Source organism: Phocoena sinus, chromosome 1, assembly GCF_008692025.1.
Source record: "Phocoena sinus isolate mPhoSin1 chromosome 1, mPhoSin1.pri, whole genome shotgun sequence".
Lineage (NCBI taxonomy): Eukaryota > Metazoa > Chordata > Mammalia > Artiodactyla > Phocoenidae > Phocoena > Phocoena sinus.
The window spans coordinates 17,887,107-17,911,624 of NC_045763.1; the positions used below are offsets into that span (position 1 = coordinate 17,887,107).

The window sequence follows — 24,518 nt, forward strand, 5'->3', positions numbered from 1 at the left end:
GGAGATTCTGGAAGGATGTGATCTGACTCCTAATACTTTTAAGATTCCTACTACTTGCCATGTGGAGAATAGACTGCAAGGGGGTCCCAGGGACACCGTAGACCCAGCACAGGGATTTTATGGGACACCAAGAGAGAAATGATGGTGGCATGGAGTTGGAGGGCTGGCAGCAGAGATGGTGAGAAGCTGACAAATTCAGACAATACTTTGGAACTCAGGGGACCAGGGAGATGTGAAAGATGACTCCCAGTGGATGGCGGTGCCTTTTCCCCGGGGGCACACGTGGGTTTGTGATTTGCAGAGGTAGGTGCCGTGCTTGCCAGGGGTAGGGAGATGGTAGCCAAGGACAGACAAGAGAGGGTGCAGAGGAAACACAGAAGTGGAAGGATAGGATCCAGGACAAAGGCAGGATTTAAGGAGAGAAAGAAAAAGTTGTTGATGAAAGTGTGGGAGAAGACACCAGCAGAGGGTGAGCAGGAGAGCCAGACGTGGCTTCCATCCCTGAGCTCTGACATCCCAGCCACCACCTCTACTTTTCTGAGTCAGCCCCACCCTTGGGGAGGCAGAGCCGGGCTGCTCGTGGTGAGATTTGTTTCCGGTAAGTCCACAGCCAGCTCTTACCCAACACTCCAGCATCCTCCTGGTGCCTGCAGTTGATTTCTTTAATGAATGCTCCAGATCCTCCCAGGTAGGGAAATTCGGAACTGAGCCCTGCAGTCCCCTGTGGGCCCCACCCCCCATCATCCTTCCCACTCCTCCTTTCCTTCTTTAGAAAGGGCTCTTTTGGAGCAGCCTCTCCGTTTGGCCTTTCCCCAGCTCCACTGGGATTTCCCAGCCTGCCCGGAGCCCGGAGCTGACAACCACGTTGCTGGAAGGTTTCTGGATGCCGTTGACGAATGGTGTTAGCCAGACCGTGGTTGGCCGTTTCCATTGGTTCTGGCATCCCAGGGGAGGTGGCCTCCTTTGGCAGCTGCCCTGAAGCACACAGGTTCACGCTCCCTTTGGCTCCCCAAGAGCTCAAGAAGAGTCATTTGTGAGGCGGATGGGCCCTCATAGGCCACATCGATTTATGTGTTTATTCAACAGAAACTTCTACTTGGCAGAAGTGTAGGGAAAGGATATTCCAGACAGAAGAAACAATGGTTGGGGGAGCAAGGAGTGAACTATGAAAGTCCAGGCTGCATTCAGGTTGTTGCCCCGTGTACATGGAGTTCTATCTCATTCATTCACTTTTGCAGTCACTCATTCATTTAATGACCGTTGGTGAAGGCCTACTCTATCACGTGTTGATGATAACAGGGCTGGTGGTAGCCTACATTTACTAAGTCTTTAGGTGTCCTAGAGACTATGATAAAAGCTTTCCCCTCGGGCTTCCCTGGTGGTGCAGTGGTTGAGAGTCCGCCTGCCGATGCAGGGGACGCGGGTTCGTGCCCCGGTCTGGGAAGATCCCACATGCCGCAGAGCGGTTAGGCCCGTGAGCCATGGCCGCTGAGCCTGCGCGTCCGGAGCCTGTGCTCCGCAGCGGGAGAGGCCACAACAGTGAGAGGCCCGCGTACCGCAAAAAAAAAAAAAGGAAGCTTTCCCCTTTTTTTCCTATTAAATCTCCACAATCACCCTGTATGGTACATAGTGGTGTTATCCCACTTTAGCAATGAGAGCACCGAGGCTGAGAGGGCTTAAGAAATGCAACCAGTGCCTCATTGGTCCATTGGGTAAGGATCTAAACTGAGCGCTAGTGGATTTCATACTAAATTTCTTCCCATAATCTGTTGGTGTTTAACCTTTATGCAGATAATGGGACTTCAAAGAGAGGGGAGAGGGAAGGGAATTGATGGCTCTTGAGCATCTCCAATGTGCCAGGCACTACCTGATCAAATTTTATCTTCACAACAACCCTGACAAGTTGGCATTTATTGCTCCATTTTCCGGAATAGAAAACGGGCTCAGGAAAGTGAAGGGTCTTTCCCAAGGTCACAGTGCAAAGAAGTGGAAGAACTGGCATTTGAAATGACTTTCAATCCCATGCTCAGTCCTGTGCCTAGCTTTAGAGAAGGGATCCACTCAGGTTAGTGCCTAAATTTCCCGAGGCACCTATGCCACCAACAGTTTCCTCCCATCTCCTCATACAATCAGAAACTTTAAACTTCCAGCCTCTAAGCGGGCAGCCACCGTCTGCAGAATCCAATCCCCCTTTTCAAGCCTGAGCCCATCCCGTGCTGGACAGCGGCACCTAGTGGCCAACTGTGGGACTGCATCCCAGGTTCATAGAATGAATAGTTTAACATTCACTCATTCATTCATTATGTCAGTAGTTAGTGAGCACATACTACGTGCCCAGCCTGGGGGTCCCAGAGATGAACCAGACAAGGTCCCTGCCCCAGGGAACCCACAGGCTTAGAGAAGACACATTTATATCAGAACAGTGGGTGGGAGAGGAGACAATGGACCTGCAGTCTCTGGCTGGGACATCTGGGAAGTCTCCCCAGCCGAGGCGATACTTGTGCTGAGTCTCGAATGATAAGTAGGGAACTGCCAGGCAAATGAGTAAAGAGTATTTCAGACAGGGGCAACAGCACTTGCAAGGGCTCAGAGTGTCCAGGTAAGGCCGGATTGCCAAATAAAATATAGGACACCAGGTTATATTTGAATTTTTTTAAATATATTTTTAGTATAAGTATGTCTCAAAGAATGCACGGGACATACTTATACTAAAAAATTATTCATTGTTGAGCAGAAATTCAGATTTAGCTGAGCATTCTGTTTTGTTTTGTTTTTTCTAAATCTGGCAACCCTACTAGGGAAAGGGGAAGCAGTTGCATATAGCTGGAGCCTGGAGGACCCTGGGGATGTGGCAGGAGAGACTGGCAAAAGCCAAGTCATGGAGAGTCTGGAATGCCAGGCTAAGGAGTACAGCCTTCGCCCTGTGGCCGTTGGCAAAGGACTTTGCATGCAGGCCCCTATGCTTGGTACAGGGGAACGAAGCACAGCCCCTTCCCTCCGGAGTTTACAATCAAGGGAGTGAGATGAGCATGGGCCTAGGGTGACGGGACATAGCCGAAACCAGACAGCAAGTGCTCCAGGGCTCAGAGGAGGGGAGGCACATCTGGTGAGGACGTCGAGGAGGCTTCCTGGAGGAGTAGGCAGGTGATCTGGCTCAGGAGAAGAGACTGCCTATCCGCTACTGCCCCCACATCCCAAGCTCTTTCTCACCTCCTTGCCTTTGCACCTACTGCTCCTTCCCAGCAACACCCTCCCGCTTCTTTGCCTGCGTGACTTCTATTTGTTCTTTAAGATTCCGTTCCAGTTGTCCCCAGTCTCCAGGGAGATTTCCTTGACATCATCTGATATCCCCCAGCCAGGCCAGGTCACATGCCCCTGGGCTCACTGCGCTTACCCTACCCATGTAAGCATTTCATACATATTAATTCATTTCATTCTCTGAACCCTTTGAGGTAGCTATTATTATTATTATCCCCATTTTACAGGTGAGGAAAAGGAGGCAGAGAGAAGTTAAGGAACTTGCCCAAGGTCACAAAGGTAGTAAATAATAGAGTCAGGATTTGAACCGAGAAAGTCTGGCTCCAGTTCCCTTTAACCTATACACTATAATAACATTGTAATTACATTATTACAGGGTAGTTGTGTAATTACATAATAGGACTGTAGTTACCATTATTATCTGTAATAACATTGCTCACACTGAATTTAATTGTTTCATGAGAGTTTTCAAGGGCTCTGCATACCCGGCCATGTACAGGATTAACATGTGCAATCAGGTGTGCATTTTTCTACATAAGGGTTCATAGCTTTTCATTGGTTTCTCAAAGGGGTTCATGATCCTCAAAGGGTTAAGACCTCCCCACCATTTGCTTTACTGAACTGAGCTCTCCAAGGAGGCCAGGGCCTCTGCTTTACCTCCTGTGGGTCCCTAGTGCCCAACCCAGGGCCTATGCAAAGAGGGTATTTGGGGAGGGTTTGCTGGGTAGCTGACAGACACCTGAACAAGCATCGTGTAGGCTGGTAAACATCTGCATCAACTCAAGCACTTTTCCACTCCCACTGCAGCAGCTGGATCTTTGTCCTGTCCCAGACTCCTCAGGTCACCCTGGGCAGTGATCAGGTCAGAATTGGCATTCTCCTCTCTCAGACGAGGGAACATCAGGTCCTGGGTATCCAAAGGCATGGGTATTAGAGGCGGCTCCATGCAGGAGACTTAGTTTGAGTCCCAAAGCAGCCACCAACTGATGCATGTGACCTTGAGCATCATTTTCCCTTTCTGGGCCTTAATTCCTGCCTCACTCAAATGTGCTGAGGCTGAAAGGGGGTCCGTCCACTCAATCCGTAGAGGCATGAGGCAGGAAGAGGGATGCAGAGGTGAGTAAGTTGGGCCCTCTCCCTGCTGTCTCTAAGAACCCACAGTCTAGTCTTCGGGGTCTGCATACAGTGGCCACTCAGCATATGTGTATTAGTCAGCTGTTATTGAGATGATGCTGCAGAACAAACAATTCCAACAATCCAGTGGCTTACAACAACAAGTGGCTATTTTTCTTGCTCATAGGTTTTTGCCTGTGGGTCAACTGAGGTGGTGCTGTTTCAGCCTAGGAGTTAGGTCAAGGTCTTCTTCACAAGTTTCTCCTCCTGGAACCAGCTGTTACCCAGGTTAAGCCTCACCATGGCAGATGGCAGAAGCATAAGAGACCAGGTCAAATCAACAAGCACATGTAAAGCCTCTACTTGCATTACGTCCTTTAGAATATTCCAACAGCCAAACCAAGTCACATGAACAAATTCAACATCTGTGAGGCAAAGAAATATGCTCTGCCTTCTTTTGTGGGAAGTGTTGCAAATCATACGCAAAAGGTTTGGGTGTGTGATTCTGTTACAGGAAAGGAGTGAAGAATTTGGAACCACAGATGTTTGTCCAGTAGCCAGACCTGCCCCAAGTGGCAGGAGTGGATGGTGGACTCTGGGCTACAACGTCACTAACTGTTTTCTCTGTTCCTCGGCAGGAGCTGAGTGAGTACAACGCCACAGCCATAAAAAGCCCCACCAACACGGTCACTGTGCAGGGCCTCAAAGCCGGCGCCATCTATGTCTTCCAGGTGCGGGCACGCACCGTGGCGGGCTACGGGCGCTACAGTGGCAAGATGTACTTCCAGACCATGACAGAAGGTAAGCAGGGTGCAGAGGGCAGGAGGAGGGTGTTGACTCTACAAACAGAACCAGGACCACCTCCTACAAAGTGCCTTTGTGCAAGTTAGAAAAGGCACCCCCTCTTCTAGATGTCGGTTCTCCCTCCCTCCCGGGTGAGAACCTTTGTGCACTGTACAAACCGCACAGCCACATATAGAGGACTGTTTCTGTGGCCCGGAAAAGATATGAACTCCTCCGTTACCGTCGTGTCCTTTCCCAGGACCGTTGGGAGCTCAGCCCCAATTTGCAAAGCCACCCTGAGCAAGCCAATTCCATTCCCTGGGCCGGTTTCTTCTCATCTATGAAATGAAAGTATCATATTCCATCTGAGAGAGCAAACATTTTATCCATACATTGCTCCAGTGACTTGCGGTTGGTTTGAGAAGAATTCTGAAGCCACGTCTGAGCTCAGCAGGGAGAAGTGCAGGGATGGATTAGTAATGTCTTCCCTGGGCAAGAGAATGGAAGGTTGTAGCCCATGTGCTTTGTGTCTCCAAGTTTGGGACCACATGGTCTCTAAGCACCCTTCCTGCTCTAATAATCTTTGAGAAGCAGCACAGTTATAGAACGCAGACTCTAATGCCCGACAGTGCTAATTCAGCTCTAGCTGTGTGGTCCTGAGTAACTCACCTTACCACTCGGAGCCTCAATTTTCTGATCTATAAATGGGGATGATAACAGCTAACTCATTATCATCATCATCATCAAACTAGGGTCAGGATGGGGGATAAAGGTGCAGGCCGTAGCACAGGGTTGGCACTACATCTCACGTGCTTAGTGCTCACCAGATAGCAGTTAAGGTCATAGTTGTCATTGCTGTGAGTCTGGGGGTCCTTTCCCCAACCAGCCACACTCCAGAGCAGAATACCTATGACCAGACTTCAGTATCCCTTCTTAGCATCTGCTTCAACCACTGGGCATGGGCCTCAGCCTTTGCCTGGTTGAACATTTCAGAGGCTCCTGGACCCCTGAATTCTTATCACAAAAGTCCTCCCTTATAGCTCCACCATCTCTTCTAGTATTCACCTCCTCTGGAAAATCCCCCTTCCTCATGGCCAGCGTTTTTCACCTCTCTAGGTCCTCTTGCATGTTGGATGAGGGTCACTGACCTGGGGATTGGGGAACTGTCTCAAGACCTTTCTTTATTAATTCAACAAATATGTGTTGGTTCTGAGGACCCACAAATGACCTAGTCCCTGACTTCAATAAGTTCCTGTCCGGTCATGGAGGCAATGAGAAGTAGTAATAATAAAATTTTAAACAATGAAGATGTTGATGACATTGAGAATGCACCGAATGGTTTCCAAGAGGCAGGGCCAATGCTGGGCACATTTTACACATTATCTCACTTAAGCCCATGGCCTTGGATCAAACAGACCTGGGTTCAGATGCTGGCACTGGCCACTTTCTAACTGTGTGACCTTAAGCAAATCACAATTTTGCTAAGCCTTAGTTTCCTGATCTGTTAAATGGGATAATTATAGGCAGTACATCATAGGACTATTCTGAGAATCACACAAGATGCATAACATACTTAACCATGACAGACACTTAAAACACTTAAAAACAATAGTAGTTAATATTTACTGAGTGCTCACTATGTGCTACAAGTTATGCTAAGTCTTTTACACAAAAATCCCATGAAATGGGAATTCTTCTTCTTCTCACTTTACGTATGAGGAAACTGAGCCATAGAGAGGTAAGTCACTTTACCAGAGATCACACAGATAGTAGGTGGCACCATTGGGACTCAAACCCAAGGAGTTCAGCTTCAGAGTCTGTGCTTTTTTTTTTTTTTTTTTTTTTTGCGATACGCCGGCCTCGCACTGTTGTGGCCTCTCCCGTTGCGGAGCACAGGCTCCGGACGCGCAGGCTCAGCGGCCATGGCTCACGGGCCCAGTCGCTCCGCGGCATGTGGGATCCTCCCGGACCGGGGCACGAACCCGTGTCCCCTGCATCGGCAGGCGGACTCTCAACCGCTGCGCCACCAGGGAAGCCCGAGTCTGTGCTTTTAACTGCCTCTGTATATGTGTCAGATAATTATTATTATTGATTTTCCTATCAAATTGAGATGCAGGCATTATTATGCCCATTTTATAGATGAGAAATTGAGAGTTGGAGCAGTTCACGGACTTGTCCAAGGTTACTTGTGAGGCAGTGAGGGCCAGTTCTCCACCCGAGCATGACAGATGCTCTGCCAGGAGCGGAACAGACCTGGGATCCAAGGAGACCCAGTGTGGTGGGGATGCAGGGGGTTATGACCCCCAGAGCCAGGCTGAGAACACTGTGCTGTGCTTTCTCCCCAGCCGAGTACCAGACAAGCATCCAGGAGAAGCTGCCCCTCATCATCGGCTCCTCGGCAGCTGGCCTGGTCTTCCTCATTGCTGTGGTTGTGATCGCCATCGTGTGTAACAGGTGGGTGGTGTCCCCCGGCCTGGTCCAGGCCTGGCTGTCCAAGAGGGCTGTCCACCCATTCTGCCATTCCTGAACAGTGTCTGTGAACAGAGGGGACAGGATGGGCTCGGGTGGCCTGGAGACCCACAAGTGGCCTCCCACTGCCTAAATGGCCACCGTTGGCAGTCCATCCCTTTGAGTCAAGCATTGCCCTGGACAAGTCCACTATTCGAGGAGGTGGCACATTGAGACACTAATACTCCAGCATGAAGGGACGTCTCAGAACAGTGGGTGGGAAAGACTGCAGGATGCCGGGAGCCAGGGATGGTGGAGAGGGAGTACCAATCACCCTACTTTCTGCTCTAGTAGAGGCCCCTTCATGAATAGGGCCATAAGCAGGCTGAGGAACTCGGGCAAGCCCCCCTGGCTGAGGTGGCTGGAAGGAAGGGGAGAGGACACAGACAGGAAGAGGTGCAGGAAAGGGCATCCCAAGTGGCTGGCACAGCACAGGCAAAGGCAGGCGATGGGACCGGTTCCTGGACTTCTGCTGGGCTTAATGCAAAGACTCTCCCTTCTTCCTTAGAGCTCCCCACTTAAGAACAGACTAGGTCATAAGGTCAGATGGACAGAAGCCCCTGAGTTTCTGGGGCCAGGGGCCATGGCCAGAGATGACTTTGCTGTTTGAAAGGGGCTCAGCTGGTGAGGGGACAGGGGAAATCGTGAGCCTGGACTTGAAGTAGGAGAGGTGGCAAGAGCTGAGTGGGACCAGGGTGGGTGAGGCTGCTCGGCCAGGGGCCAGCAGGGCATCCTCTGGCAAGGCGGTGGTTTCCAGGGCCTGCCCACCCTCTCCCTATCACCTACTGTGGCTCCCAGCTCCCCGGGTGCCTCCAGGTGGCTCCAGCCCTTTGCTCTTGTTCCAGAAGACGGGGGTTTGAGCGCGCTGACTCGGAGTACACGGACAAGCTGCAGCACTACACCAGTGGCCACAGTATGTATACCCCAGCGGGGCCAGCACCCCGGGCCCTCACTGCCAGTGCCCAGCAACCTGTCCAGCCTTCTTTCACTGCCTCCACCCTTGCTGCGGTCAGACCGATGCCCAGCGGTTCCCCGAAGGAACGTGCACATGCCACTCCCCCTGCCTGAAGCACTCCCCCTTCTCTTTACCTGGGTCCCTCCCTCTCCCTCAGGCCTCATCATATACAGACCCCTCTGAGAAGCCTTCCCTGACCCCACCCTGGATTTAGGGCCCTCGTCTGTGCTTACACCGCGCCCCCCTACCTGGCTGCGCGGTGACGGCCGCTTCCTTTCTCCCCGCCATTACGCTGGGGGCACGTGGGGACCTGAAATTGTCTGACACTCACCACTGCTTCCCCAACGCCAGCTGGCGGCCCTGCACACAGCAGGCACTGGGTACAGCCTTGCAGAATAAACACAGGAGTTGAGTGAGATGGTGAGAAGCCCAGGCTCTGGCCTGGGAGGGGAGAGAAGGGAGGCAGGAGGCCCCCTGCTGTGCCTGCTCAGTGCCTCCGTTTCCTGCACCCTCCCACCCCACCTTCAGCCAGGTCTGGGGGCACGTGAGCCACACACTCCCAGAGCAGATGCCCCTCCTGGGGAGCGGATCAGAGAGAAGAGCAGAGCAGAGATTCCCCTCCCTCTGACCCTGGCAGAACCAACAACCTGTGCAGGGAGGGGACATGTGGGTCCTCGCTTCGGTTCACTCAGCAAACAGGAATTCCAAATGGGCTCAGTGGGGTACCGCAGGGCTCCTCAGTTGGCCACCAAGTAAGGGGGGTCATCAGCACATCGCTTCATTTGTCACATATTTGTTGTGGCCCGTGATGTATGTCAGGCCCTGCTCTAGGTGCTGGGGACACACAAGTAAACAAACCAAATATCCCTGCCCTGGTGGAACTTATATCCTAGTGGGAGGCACAGGGAATTTTTTAAAACACATGCAATAAACGAGTAAAGCGTATGGTATATCAGAAGATGAAAAGTGCCATGGGAAAAAAAGCAAAGTAGAACAGGGTGATTGGGAGCTGCAGGGGTCAGCGCTTCATTTTTAAATAGGGGAGAAGGGGTGGGCCTCAGCGAGTGGGCTTCCTCTGAACAAAGGTGCAGAGGAGCTGGGGGAGCGAACTGTATAGAACCTGAGGGAAGAGCATCCCAGGCAGAGGGAATAGCCAGTGCAAAGGCCCTGAGGCTGGAACGTGTCTGGCAGGTTCAGAAACAGCCAGGAAGCTAGTGTGACTGGAGCAGAGTGAGGGGGCAGGAGCAGGAGGTATGAGGGTCCATGACATGCAGATTCTTATCAACCGTTGCAGGACGTTGGTTTTCATTCTGAGTGAAATGAGAAGCCTCTGGAAGGGTCTGGGCAAAAGACTGATGTGCTCTGAGTTACAGTTTTCACAGGATTTCTCTGGCTACCGTGTGGAGAACGGACTGAAGGGGCTGGGCTGTGCCAGGCAAGGACAGAACAGGGGCCGTGAGGTGGCTGCTGGGATAATCCAGGGAAGATATGATGGTGGCTGGACCAGGGTGGCAACGGGGGAGGTGGTGGGAAGGGGTTGGATTCTGACACACTTTGAAAGTAGTGCCACCAGATTTGCTGCAGGATTGGATACAGGGTATGCAAGAAAGAGCAAAGCCAAGGAGTTCTAGATATTAAGCCTCTGGGTAAGACTTAACTTGAAGTAAAAGTTCCTGGGCTTAAAAATCATTTTAGACATAAATGTAAAAATAATTAAACCATTAACATTTCCAGAAGACAATTTAGGTAACTATTTAACTGATATGTGGATGGACAAGCACCTTCTAAGCACAAAAGCAATGGAAGGACCATAAGACAAAGGTGGACAAATTTAACTACACAGAAATAAAAATCCACCTGTATGTTAAAAATAAAATTCATAAATTCCATCACCCCATCCTACTCCCCAAGTAATAAAATCATGATCGTAGATGTAGCTTAAACGTATTGTGTTCTGTGTGCCAAGAACTCTTTTAATGCTTAACGTGTGTTTATTCATTTAATCCTGATAATTTCCCACTTTGAGTATGAGGAAACCAGGACACAGAGAGGTCCCACAGCTGTGCAAGGCAAAAACTAGGGTACAAACCCAGGGTGTCTGGCTCCAGAGCACACACACTTAGCCACGCTGTGCTACCTACACCCTTCTGAGCTAGAATAAGACAGGCTCACATGCTCCGTCACCTGGAACCATTTGGGAGCATCACTATTTAGAGGGTGAGTCAGTAACAAGGAAACAGGTGACAGCAGGGATTTGTTTTCAAAATAGACCCCAGAATAGAACGTGTTGTTCACAGATCAACACATTCTCAAGCTCAAGCTCCTACGCCCTGCATCTGAGCAGGATTTTGTTTTTTGTTTTTTGTCTCAAAGCCCTGCCAGCCCTGTGATCGCATATCCACCAGCAACCCTCTGTGGCTGGGACAGAGGCGGAAGCTGAGGCCCGGGTATGTGTGTGATGGCTCCAAGTCACCCTCACGGGCTCATGTTTTCCATCGTTCAGCAGGTGCTGAATGAGTACCGAGGGCTATGGTGCCTGGATGTGGAGCCGGGGGGACTCACCTGGTTTCTCAGCCATACTCTGCTACTGGCCAGCTAGGTGACCTTGGGGAAGCCATCAAACCTCTCTGAGCCTTGGCATCTTTATATGGGAAGCAGTAGGAATGATACTTTCACAGAGTTATGAGGATTAAGGGATTTAATGGATATTAAAGTGCTTTGTAATAATAATATTTAACAATAGCCAACTCTTCATGATAACAGTTAACAATTATTCAGTGCTTCCTATTTGCCAAATACTGTACAAAGCCCTTTAAAAAGATTCTCATTTAACCTTTGCAACCCCCTTACAAGGTAGGGGATTTGTTTATTTATTATCTCCATTTTGTAGATGAAAGAAGTGAGGCACAGAGAGGTTAAGTAACTTTCCAGAGTTCACACAGCCAGATCAATACAGTGGTTGATCTTGAATTCAAACCCATAAAGCAGCTTATCTGTGACCATTATTACTGGCAGATCCAGGATTCAAATCCAGGTCTCTGGATGCCTGGATCCTCCTTCCCTCATCCTGAATTTCCCATGTGGGTTCAGGATGGCAGTTGGTGACCCTGACAGTCATAAATCATCCAAGAGTCCAATGTTTTCTGAAGACTCTTGCCTGCAGGGGTCCTCATCCAACTTCAGTTCAGCAAATGCCCCTCCCGGGAGCATTTGGCCTTGTGCAAGGCTCTGGCCACAAGGAGCTCACATTCTATCCCAAGACACAGGCTGGGGAAGCACCCAGAATAAACTGGTAGCCTGGCAGTTGTAAGTGTAGATTTTGCAGCCTGGATTCAAACAACACTTCTGTCATTTATTAGCTGTGTCCATGTCCCCTTGGACAGGTCATTTAACATTTCTTATACCACAGTTTCTTCATCAAAAATGGGAAGGGTAATATTATATTGGACCAAATGAAATTGCCATTTCTGTAGGTCAGAAGCAGTCAAATATTGACAGTTCCATAGAGCTCAGCTTAATAATGCTATTTACCTGGGAAGATTGTTAGGGAGGATTGATTGGGTCGATGCCTATAAAGTACCTAGAAAAGAGTCTCGTATGTGGTAAATCCATGCTAAACTGTGAGCCAATAGTGTTATTAATTTTGGTGAGGCGAAACCAAAGGGTCACCAAAGCAGGGATGGCTGTGCTCAGAGCCGTACATTCAAAAGCGTTTATTAAGCACCTACCTTATACCACCTTCACATATACTCCAGAGGAAACATTCTAGAGCAAGAGCTCACAACTTGGGGTTCACAGACTCCTAGAGCTTCCAGGGCCTGTGAACATTCCAGAATTATATGCTGACTATGGGCATGTGCACATACACGTGAATACTTTGCCAACAAGCAGATTCATAGCTTTCATCAGGCACTCATGACCCCAAACAGGTGGAGAGAGAAAACCCGGGCATGTCAATGAGTAATGCTGTTATTCTTCCAGCACCCTCTATGTGCCAGGCCCTGGGATTTAGCGAGAACGAGATAGACATGGCTTCTGTCCCTCTGGGGGAGGGAGGGTAAAGCAAGCACTCTCACAGCAGGAGAGTGTTCCAGAAAGGGGTGGCAGGAGGCTGTGGGCCTGTGAATCTGGGAGCCCTGATACAAGGTAGAAAAGCCATACAGACATCCGGGGGAGTGGGTGTGGAGACAGGGCAGCAGGAGCCTGAGGAGAAGGCATTGGCCTCCACTGAAGGGATCCAGGCAGGCTTCACAAGGGAGGTGGCATTTGATCTGGACACAAAGGAGGAAAAGGGTGTTCCAGGTTGAGAGAACCACATGAACAAAAGCATGGAGGCAAGCAATTATGAGGTGTGTCTGGGACCTCTGGGTAAATAATTCCTTGTGCTGGCATATAGAGGAACAAGGGAGCTGTAAGTGGAGCCCCTCACGGAGCACTTGGAATGCCAGGTGAAGGCATGCACCTCTGTCCTGTAAGGGATAGAGAGCCCTCCTGACTAGCACTCCTGACCAAGGCTTGGGACGGCATCTGATTGGTTGGCAGCGCCCAACTAGGCTTTGAGCTCCTGCCGTACTTCTCCTTAGCTCCCTGAGCTGACCCATTCCTGTCCTTCCTCCCCAGCTGGCCCGGCAGGAAGGGCTTCTCCCAGTTCTACTAGGAGGGAGACTGAAAGTCAGTCGCCAAGAACCACAGGCCAGACACTGAGTCTGGGCAAAAAAGAGAGCATCTCCGGGCAGCTGATGCACCCTCTCTGAGGAGGGCTGACTTGGGAAAGGAGTCACAGCTGAGTACTCCAAGAGGAGGACGCATGGACCAGATCTGGGTGGATTTCCTCCAGAGGCAGTGAACATGGTGATTAAGAGCCCTGGCCCTCAGCTCAATTCTGACAGATCTGGGTTCAAATCCTGGCTGTGTGGCCTTGGGCAGATTACTTGGCCTCTCTGAGCTGCAGTTTTCTCACATGTGAAATGAGAATAACGATCCCTTCCTCCAAGAGTTGATAGGTGGAGAAGATGAGATTATGCATGTAAAGAGCCTGGCACAGTGTCGGGCACAGACAAACAGCTAAGAAAGTGGAAGCTGGTATTATTCTCTTCTATCTCTATCATCTGGATTCTGTCGTCTGACACTCAGTGTCTGTTATGTGCAGAGCGTTGTGCAGTATGCCAGGGAGAAAGGAATGAGAAAAAAACATGCACCATCCCCCTCTTCCCCGGCTCCCACAGCCTAAGATGGTGGTTCTTAACTTCTTTAGGGTCTCAGACTCCTCTGAGTCTGCTAAAAGTTTTGGATCCTATGGCCGGAGAAACACAAATATGCATATGTGTGTATATAAAATTATAAGACAGAAAAATCCAGAAAAAAAATCTATACTCAGGGATAGATTTTTGGAGAACTTTTACTTTCAACAATATATATTTATGTAAATTTTAAACTATTTACAAGGAGCATAAATTACTTTTCTAATTCAAAGAGACAATAATAATAAATGCATTCCATTTCAGCAGCTCCACCAAACCCATCCTGGGACTGCCAAGTGGTTCACAGACCCAAATTAAGAAAACCCTGACCTAAAGGGCTAGACAGACACCCACACAAATAATCCAAAATGAGAATAATGTATTAGAGCAGCGGCTGGCAAGCTTTTCTGTAAAGGGTCAGACAGTAAATATTTTAGGCTCTGCAGGCCTTATGGTCTCTGTTATAACTGCTCAACTCAGCCACTGTAGCGTGAAAGCAGCCACAGGCAGAGGAATGTGTGTGGCTGTGTTCCAATAAAACTTTATTTATGATACTTTATTACAAAATGGGCAGTGGGCCATTTTGCCAACCCCTGTGTTAGAGGTTCCAGCTCTTGGAATACTGGAATGTCTGAATTAGAGGCTGAGAGTGGTCAACTAACATGTCCAAGATCACACAACTGAGCAGGGCTGTGGCCTCACTCACCAACCAGCCAAGCCTTGCTATGGCCCAGGGACTTCACCTCCCAACTCCCAGAGCTGCGGCTCCAAAGTCACAACTCCTGAAGCCGTGGGAGAATGTGGGCAGGGAGCTGGGGAGCCAGAGGGAGGCCCAGGCTGGGTGAGGGCCAGATGGTCTGGGAAGTGGAAGACTAGTTATCTGGGAGGGGGAATGAGGGATAGATCATCTTTCCCTTCCTTCAAAGCATTTTGCTGACTCAGTGCTGGGGTCAGAATTGGGTCTTTAACATCCAAGTTACAGTCTTCCCTTCTGCATCAAAAAGTAAAAATCCACATCAGATCAGGAATCAACTTCATATGCCCCATGGCCAGCCTCACACTGATCACCAGGGAATTTGAGATCCAGAAAGGTTTAAGACTTGGCTAGCGGGGGGACCTGGGAAGTGGGCCCAGGAGCCATGGGTACTCAGACCCTTGTGAGGCAGCCGTTCCAGTGCCTGGGAGGGCTAAGGCAGCCAGGAAGTCTCCTGAGGGGAGAGGAGGCTTGAATGAGGCCTTGAAAGGCAGGGAGATCTCCTTAGCAGAAGCCCAAGAACATGGTCTGTTGCCTGCTCTTTCTATATTTTTGTTCCAATTCTCTCTCTTCCCTTCTTGACTTCCTCTTCCTTTGCACCCCCTGATTGTCTATCACAAGAGTGATAAGCCTATCTATCCTTCCATGCCCACACTCATAACAGACATTGTTAATCAATCTTGACAGTCTTTTAGCTGCTCCAGGAAGCCACTATTAATCAATTAGAATTGGAACAAAAACGAGAACCTATTTGCTATCCCTGCTGACCTCTCTGTTCCCCTCACCCTTCTACTCAGCTCAGTGCCCATCTGCTCACTGAGACCCAGAGAGGTCAAGTGAAATGCCGGGGCTTGCCCCATTCATACAGGGGCCACATGGGAGTGTACTTCCCTCCACCGAGGGACTGGCTCTCACTTTTCTATCTGTCCACATCTTGTGTCTGCGCACATGACTGAGCCTGGTCTTCTGTCCCAGTGACCCCAGGCATGAAGATCTACATCGACCCTTTCACCTACGAGGACCCCAATGAGGCAGTGCGGGAGTTTGCCAAGGAAATTGACATCTCCTGTGTCAAAATTGAGCAGGTGATCGGAGCAGGTAGGTGACTGGTACCCTCTCAGGTACCATGGCCTCAGCCACAGGTCAGGGGACCACCCCAGTGTGTACTCCAGGGATAGAGGGCAGGATGTGGGGCAGGAGCCTCAGAGGACCCTCCAAGGCCTGAAGACTCAGAATACCCAAGGTGGAAGGGCCCTCAAAGTTCGCCCAGTAAAACTACTTCATCACCAGATGAGGAAACAGGACTGGGAAGGAACTTGCACATCACATCAGAGATTGAGCTAAGTCTGGAACCCAGGTCTCTGGACTTAATCTAGTGCTTTGTCCTTCCCACCATTCATCCCAGGTCCCTCGCTCCATCTGCCCAGGTTCCCCTACATCCTTACCCCACACCCAGCCAAATATCACAGGACGGCCATGAAAGGTTTCCTCTTACTCCCAAAGGTGGCTGAGACTCTTCTGGGCCCTTGCATTCTATAAAGGGGTTCTGTGTCTGGGAGGATGAGCTGACCACTGAGGAGGAAAAGCTCCTGCAGGTCCCAGGATCAGAGGGAACAGGGAGGGAGGTGGCACTTCCACCTGGTAAGTGACATCCTGCCTCTTTTGGTGTGTCTGTCCCAGGGGAGTTTGGTGAGGTATGCAGCGGCCACCTGAAGCTTCCAGGCAAGAGAGAGATCTTTGTAGCCATCAAGACGCTCAAGTCGGGCTATACTGAGAAGCAGCGCCGGGACTTCCTGAGCGAGGCCTCCATCATGGGCCAGTTCGACCACCCCAATGTCATCCACCTGGAGGGTGTTGTCACCAAGAGCACACCTGTGATGATCATCACTGAGTTTATGGAGAATGGCTCCCTGGACTCCTTCCTCCGGGTAAGGGAAGCCAAGAATGGTGGGGCAGGAAAAGGAGTGGTAGACACAGCTTTATACTGTCAGAGCCTGAAAGGGTCTTGGCAAGATCTAGGTCAAGAATGGCTTGCTTTCTGCCACTTTCCATTCCTTTACCCGTGCCAGGCATTGCTAATAAATCCCAGACTCTGTCCCACTAAACCCAGAAGCAATCTCAGAGTCCATCTCAATCTAGGAATTCCTCAATCCGGGAAACCACAGCGAGTTGATCAGAGTTGGCATACAACCTGAAATCTGTTCCCTCCAAGCTCTTAGCCAGCCTTCTCACTATGCACAAGAGAAAACTGAGGCTCTAAGAGAAGTAGAGTTTGCCCAGTGTCACCCAGAGGGTCGAGATGAGAGCCAGGACTGGAGCAAGGTTTCTTGACCCTGAGTCTAGAGTTTTTACCAGATTTGGATTTTCCCAAAGCTGTACAGGGACAGAGTTCAGAGCACAAGGCCAACAGAGGAAAGTTTCTAGGCCCCCCAAGAGATCACAGTCAACCAGCTAGACAAAGAGCACTGACTAGGAATCAGAAGTATGCCATCAGACTAGGTGCTATTTAATAAATATTTATTAAGCACCTAGTACGTGCTAGGCACCTTCCATGCACCTTCTTGTTGAACTCTTGACAGCCCTAGAAGGTGGGTGTTAGTTATCCCCATTTAACACGCAGATGAGGAAACTGAGACTCAGAGAGGTTAGGTCACATGTCCAAGGTTGCACAGCCAGCAAGGGGCAGAGCCAGAGTCAAACCAGCTCCAGAGTCCATGTTCTCTCCACCACCCTGAAACTGGCCTCTCTGAGGTCTCTGAGCATCTGAGTCCTTCCCACCGAGAGCCCAGGGCAGGCAGCAGGGTCCTGCTCCGGTTTCCCATTCTGAGAATGCTCCAGAGATCTGACTCGTGCCCTTCCATTTACCCTGTGTTTCCTCCACTTCTCCCGAAGCAAAATGATGGGCAGTTCACAGTCATCCAGCTGGTGGGCATGCTGCGGGGCATCGCGGCCGGCATGAAGTACCTGGCAGACATGAACTACGTCCACCGCGACCTGGCTGCCCGCAACATCCTCGTCAACAGCAACCTGGTCTGCAAGGTGTCTGACTTTGGGCTCTCACGCTTTCTGGAGGACGATACCTCAGACCCCACCTACACCAGCGCCCTGGTAAGATGGAGGCAGGGAACAGTGGAGTCACAGGGCCGGGGAGGAGGACGAATATCCATCTCTCCCCGCAATACGTTTTCACCAACGCTTGCCCATGCCGAGCGCTGTGCTGGGCCCTGGAGACGTAGAGACATAAACCATGTTTTCTGCCCTCTTGGAGCTCACAGACTGGTGGACACAGATGTGCAGAGCACCAGAGAGTGACGGGGCTGTGAGTTAGACACCAGCCTTGGGAGGCAGAGGAAGGCTTGCCAAGAAGGAGTGATAGCTGAGCTGAAAGCCAGGTGCCAGTAAAAGTTTGTCAGATGCCGTATTCTCATGGGGAGCTGTGACTGAAACACAGGCTGTCAGGGAAATTGGTGGGCACCCATGCCGGAGAGGTCGGCAGGGCCAGATCGCGGAGACTCTTGACTGCCCCAGCTCAGGACTCTCTCCCGAAAGCTGTTGGGTTGTTGAAGAGTTTTAAACAGAAAGGAATAAGACACAATCCCTAGCCTCAGAGGTGGTTCAGATGGGACTTAGGGAAAGATTTGCAGAGGGACCTCAAGGACGAGAAGGAGGTTACCAGATGGCAGAGTGGGAGAAGGCACTTCATGCAGAGGGGAAGGCATGTGCAGACGCCTGGAGGCCCAGAGCAGCAAAGGTGAGTCTGGGGAACAGTGAGATACCTCGTGTGATTCTGCGGCACAGGGCACAGGCTGGGGAGCTTTGCGAGCAGAGGGCGTGAAGGTAAGCCTCCCACCCATTAACCCTCCTCATTCTGTTCCCCAGGGTGGGAAGATCCCCATCCGCTGGACGGCCCCAGAAGCCATCCAGTACCGGAAGTTCACCTCGGCCAGTGACGTCTGGAGCTATGGTATCGTCATGTGGGAGGTGATGTCCTATGGGGAGCGACCCTACTGGGACATGACCAACCAGGACGTAAGTCTCCAAGGGGATGGGCAGAGCCTCTCTGGCCAGCCAGACAGGAGGGGAAGATCCAGAACTTCTGGCCTTTTGCGTGTCTCTCAGGGGAGTAGGAACAAGGTCTCTGAGATCCCAGCCCGATGTTGGTTGATTCAAACGTCTGCACGGGACCCTGGACTCTCCAGGGGACTCAAGAGTAGGAAAGGCGTACCCATCCACAAACCAGCAAATCTTCAGAATGCTGTCACCTGTGGCCAGCCCTGAATGAGACCATATCTGCCCCTCAGGTGTTTACCACCCGTGTGGGAGACAAGACAGTCATTCTGGGGACCAGATGTAGTTACCAGGTGCTATGTATGATCAGGTACTAAAGTGGAGGAGGCAGGTGTCCAGCCCTGTAGGTGTTGGAGCAAGGGCAGTGTGGGCAAGATGAGCCAGGAAGTCTTCACAGACAGGTGGGACTCACACAGTAGTGGGACTTGGAGACGTGAGGGCTTCCAATGGAAAGAACAGCCTGTGCAAAGGCCCAGAAGTGGGATGATGAGGGGTCGTGTCGGGGAGCATGGAGAGGAAAGTTGATCCGAGAGGTCGATGAGGTTCAGTGATGGGGTGTTTGAAAATCGATCCGAGCAATTCTGATCCGCTGCAACGCCAGAACAGGGAATGCTTGAGCAGGGAAGGTACCCACAGTCAAGCTGGGGAAGATGAATTTGGCCCTGGGGGCAGGAGAGTTTGGAGAGGTGTTTGGGCTCTTTTCCCTGACAGAAGAGCCAGGTGGGGTTGCCCACAGGAGGGTCAGCCCGGTGGACCCTGAGGCAGAGGGTATCTCAGGGTGCTGGGTGGGTGAGTGAGGGGAGCAGAACACCCAGCTGCCAGGCCAGACCGAGGCCACAGATGGTGGGAACCCAGGTGAGGCACATACTGGGGCTGCCTCCAGGAAGCGGAGGTAGTTGCCACGGCAACCAAGCAAGTCTGTCGTGCCATGTACTGGGGGCAAGACGGGCCGGGCCAGAGGGCAGATGCTCTTACCTCACCCAGCCAGCCCCACCCGGCCCCTGTGTTGTCCCCAGGTAATCAATGCCATAGAGCAGGACTATCGGCTGCCACCGCCCATGGACTGCCCAAGCGCGCTGCACCAGCTCATGCTGGACTGCTGGCAGAAGGACCGCAACCACCGGCCCAAGTTCGGCCAGATCGTCAACACGCTGGACAAGATGATCCGCAACCCTAACAGCCTCAAAGCCATGGCGCCCCTCTCTTCCGGGTACCGCCTCACCTGTCCCGCCCCTTTTCCCAGTTCTGCCCTGGCCCCGCCCCCTCTGGTAAAGCTGAATTGGGATGGGGAAGGGCAGCGCTAGTGTTTGTTGGAAAGATGACTACCTTGGGGTGCAGAGTGTAGGACACAGACTATCCTGAGAAGGAGAAGGAAGCCCAGTCTGGTAGAGGAAGCATCTTTTAAAGCATGGTCGGAGAGGACAGCTTTTAAGAGAAATCGTCAGAATCTTGGTGAATAGATTTACTCCTCACTCAGTTTCCTCCTCCACACTTAAACCTGGACCCTCCGACTCGCATTTGCAACCTCCTCGACATGGCCAGGCTCACACACACACGCATGTACACACATATAGTCCCGTACGTGTACGTGAACGTACAGCTGGGCACAAACGCTCATGCCTGCGCTCACAGTCTCACACACATGGAGACACCCATTCTCAGGCGCTCACACCTACACACATCCACAGGTCCCTGAGCACACACGTTCAGAAGTACATACTCACCACACAAACACGTGCACGCGCGCCCCACACTCGAGTTGCCATCCTTATATCAGAGAGACTGGCTCAGGAGGTGCGCTAGCTCCAGTGATCCCGGAGCTTTCCTTCTCCCACTGGTCCCAGGGTGCCCTCCATCAGGTCTGCAACCACAACTGCCTTGCCCGGGCAGCTTCAACAGGCCAGCCCTGGCCCTGCACACTCTTACACTTCAGGACTCTTGATCACACAAGGTTTCTGAGCGGCATCCGGCTAGATGTCCTTGGGGTCCAGGGCTGGCTGTGGCCAGAGACTCTCTGGGCCCAAGTCCTTCACCTGCCGAGTTCTTAGGGCCAAGAGATTTTCGTGTTTGCCTCTGCCCATCCCTCCTCACCATGACCCTGCATCAGCCATTCCTGATTCTTCGGATAAAAATCACTCTGAGCTTTTAGCCTGAGGGTCACTTCACACCTCGCCTGCCAGGAAGTCATTCCCACTAGCCCCACCAGCTCTGTCTGGACTTTGGAGAGGCAGTCCACAAGATCAGCTTCCTGTAGCACAACCACCGTAGAGAAGGACAGAATGGCATCAGGGGAGGAAACAGCAAATAATCAGCACAGTTAGTCCAGCTGAAATCCCTCCTCCTCAAAAGAAGAAGCATGGAGAAGCATCTCCCGCCTCACCACTGTGGTCCAGCCTCTCCGCAGTCCCTGTAGAGGCTTCCCTAGACTTTCCAGGTAACCCCAGCTTTGAGTCCTGCACACACTCACTCTCGCCTACTCACACATATATGTGTGCACATTTACGTGCGTTCAAACTCCTGCTCTCACACAGAAATGCTCACATACATACACACCCACCTGCGTTCACACACGTGGATGCACGCGTGCAGGTACGCACATAGCCTGCAAGTGTAGTGCTTACCTTCACCCCCAGGTCAGCATGTGCCCTGACCGTCCCCATTGCCCACCCCACCCCCAGAATCAACCTGCCGCTGCTGGACCGCACGATCCCCGACTACACCAGCTTTAACACAGTGGACGAGTGGCTGGAGGCCATCAAGATGGGGCAGTACAAGGAGAGCTTCGCCAATGCCGGCTTCACCTCCTTCGATGTCGTGTCGCAGATGATGATGGAGTAAGTGCCCAGCCGCTTCCACCCACTGCCATTAGCCCCCCTCCCCACCCATCCCACCACGTGGGGGGGCTCTGCAAAGTGAGGAATAGACAGTGTCCCAGCAGGGATATGGGGGACCAAGGGGCAAGATGGCCAACACGGACTCACATTCATATCGACACCCAGGTCTCCTGCCAGCCACTGTCTGCGACCTTGGGCAAATCACAGAACCCTTCTTAGCCCCAGTTTTCTCTTCTGTAAACTGGGGAGTGGTAGGAAGATGAAAGGAGATATAAAGTGAATGACTGGGTACTTAGTAAATGCAGGTTCCCTTCTCCTCCCCCGAAGCAGAGGAGACACGTGTACCTAGGCACCCTGATTCCTAATCACGGGCTCCTCCCATCTCAACATTCACTCACTCCAGCTCCAGACGCCCACCCATTCCCCCAGGTCCTTCACCCCCTCCCTTGCCCTCTCCAGCAGAAAACCCCTGGAAAAGCCCAGGCAGCTCTACCTGGAAAGAGTCCCTCCACCCCCGCATTTCCCTAACACATGTGCTTCTCTCCCAAAGGGACATTCTCCGGGTTGGGGTCACCTTGGCTGGTCACCAGAAAAAAATCCTGAACAGTATCCAGGTGATGCGGGCACAGATGAACCAGATCCAGTCTGTGGAGGTTTGACGTTCACCTGCCTCAGCTCACCTCTTCCTCCAGGCCCCGCCCCCTCCGCCCCACATGCTGGCCCCCGGTTCTTCGTCCACCGCAGGGTCAGCCACCTGCCAGGAGGCCACGGGCAACAGGAAGAACCAAGCAGCGCTCCAGCCATGAGACGTCACCAAGAACAACACGTGCAACTTCAGATGATGGAAAAAAGGGAATGGGGACAAAAGAAAATAGATCCCGGGAGGGGGCGGGAAATACAAGGAATAGTTTTTAAAGAGGATTCTCATAAGGAAAGCGATCATTGTTCTTGGAGGAAAAAAAGGGCTTGGGAGATTCATGCAGTTTGTCCAATCGGAGATCAAAAGCAGTTTCTCTCCAACTCCCTCTGGGAAGGTGACCTGGCCGGAGCCAAGAAACACTTTCAGGAACACAAATGTGAAGGCGAGAGACAGGGGCCACACTTCTCTCCCGTCCCCGGGGCTGCTCTTCCAGGTCTCACTCAACAGCCATGCACCAGGCGGAATGAGCGGGCGATGGGCAACCAACCCCGGAGCCGCTCTTGGAAAATCCAGTCCCGCTGCCTCTGGGCAAACGAAGAATTTTTCTGTCTCTGGAGAATATTCTAGAAACTCCAATGAAAGAGACTTCTTTCTCCTGTCAGCTCCCGGGGCTGAAAAGGGAACTTTTTGTCCTCCTGGGTCAGGGAGAACGTGGGGACGCCAGAAAGGTCAGCCTTCCTGAGGTTGACTGTCCCCCTCCCCCGGTCTGCAGCCACGTCCACGTCATGCACACAGCTCGGCGGCCATGGCCCAGCTGGGCACCCGCTCCTGCCGGTCCACACCTGGAGGACTGATGCTGCAATGACTGCCATCAGCTACGACTGCCACTGAGAAGGATTGCTCCTGCATCTGGGTTTGTTTACAGCAATTTGTGGACTCGGGGGTATTTTGGTCAGGGGTGGATTTGGTTTGGGGGGTTGGGGTTTGTTGGTTGGTTTTTTTTTATGACAATGAGTGACACTTTGACATTTCCTACCTTTTGAGGACTTGATCCTTCTCCAGGAAGAAGGTGCTTTCTGCTTACTGACTTAGGCAATACACCAAGGGCGAGATTTTATATGCACATTTCTGGGTTTTTTATATGGTTTTCACTGACACCCTTCCCTCCTCCCCCCTGCATAGAGTTCCCACCTGCTGCCAGGCTCACCAAGGCCGACTGCCACGGGGCCATCTGGGCCATTCAGAGACTGAGTGAGATTTGGGTGGAGGGTGGGGGCCAAGGTGGAGGAGCACCCCACCCCAGGACTGTTTCTGAAAAGCAACAGATTGAGGAGGAGGCTGCAGGGTCAGAAGCCTCTGCCCACATCTCCATCTCCTGTCCCAGTCTATCCAGTACTTCCCAGGCAAACAGGCCCCTTCGAGGTTCCTGAGTGCCCTCGGATGGCCAGAACCCAGTTTGTCTCTGGGAGCCTAAACCAGGCTGCATCTGAGGCCAGGGACCCAGGTCATTCACTGTGATATCCCAGCCCTCCAGAGCATCACCCTCAGACCATGTGCAGGCGTGCTCCTCTCCTCCCCTTGCAAGAAAGCATGTGATTTCTCTCCCACCTCCTTCCCTCCACCAGACCTTTGCCCAGGTCTGAAAGTCTTGCCGTGGGAAAATAATCAGCCAAGCGGTCTGGCCACAAGGCTCTCTCCTATGAGCAAATGCAGCTACCTGAGCAGAACAATCGTTAGTGAACTGAATGGAAATAAACACTTTAGTTAGAAAATGACCCCTGTTCTCTGTCAGTTCCCACAGAGACCCTGGCACCTTTGGGACATGTCAAGTGACCCATGTTGCTCTTCTAAGGGACTTTTCCTACCTCAGGGTTCCCGAAGGCCCAGGGCTGAGAAAACACATGGAGGACACCAGTGGTCCATGTGGCCTTTCTGGCTCTGGCTTGTCAAAAGCACAGGCAATGAAAGAAGTGAGTCGGAAGTGGCTCAGAACTTGGAGTCTGATGCCCTGCAGTTCAGTGTGAACCACTGCAGGACGCATTAGGAGCAGGGAGGTGACAGCAGTGCACTCGCTCTTTTGGGCCAGAGAAAGGGGGCCCAGGTATTAAGAGAGCTGTGATGGTGGCAGGGTGAGGGTCCCGGAGAACCCATGGATCTGCAGTCAAAGCCACAGGTATTATCACCTTATCCTGGTCAACTCTAATTATCCTCTGAGCAGATGGATTTCTACTCACGTACAATCAAAATTCTTCGTGTGGAAGGAGGAGGCTGGGAGGGGGAGCCAGGGACGCCACATCTCAGGACCTTTCCCTTTGTCCGTGGGAGGCTGACCAGTGAGAAAGATTCATGCCGCAGGTGGTCACCT

At 51.7% G+C, this 24,518-nt stretch overlaps 1 protein-coding gene across 1 annotated transcript in view; it reads left to right on the top strand.

Moving 5' to 3' along the window:
• The window catches only part of EPHB2 (EPH receptor B2), a 185,450-nt gene extending 162,945 nt beyond the window's left edge, over nucleotides 1–22,505 (top strand). Inside the window, 10 exon segments of the mRNA XM_032610142.1 lie at nucleotides 5,010–5,172; nucleotides 7,500–7,608; nucleotides 8,511–8,575; nucleotides 15,587–15,709; nucleotides 16,292–16,539; nucleotides 17,504–17,719; nucleotides 18,491–18,640; nucleotides 19,696–19,889; nucleotides 21,358–21,513; nucleotides 22,064–22,505. Coding sequence (XP_032466033.1) covers nucleotides 5,010–5,172; nucleotides 7,500–7,608; nucleotides 8,511–8,575; nucleotides 15,587–15,709; nucleotides 16,292–16,539; nucleotides 17,504–17,719; nucleotides 18,491–18,640; nucleotides 19,696–19,889; nucleotides 21,358–21,513; nucleotides 22,064–22,172 — 1,533 coding nt within the window. The 3' untranslated portion in view covers nucleotides 22,173–22,505.
• The last annotated feature ends 2,013 nt before the right edge of the window (nucleotides 22,506–24,518 follow it).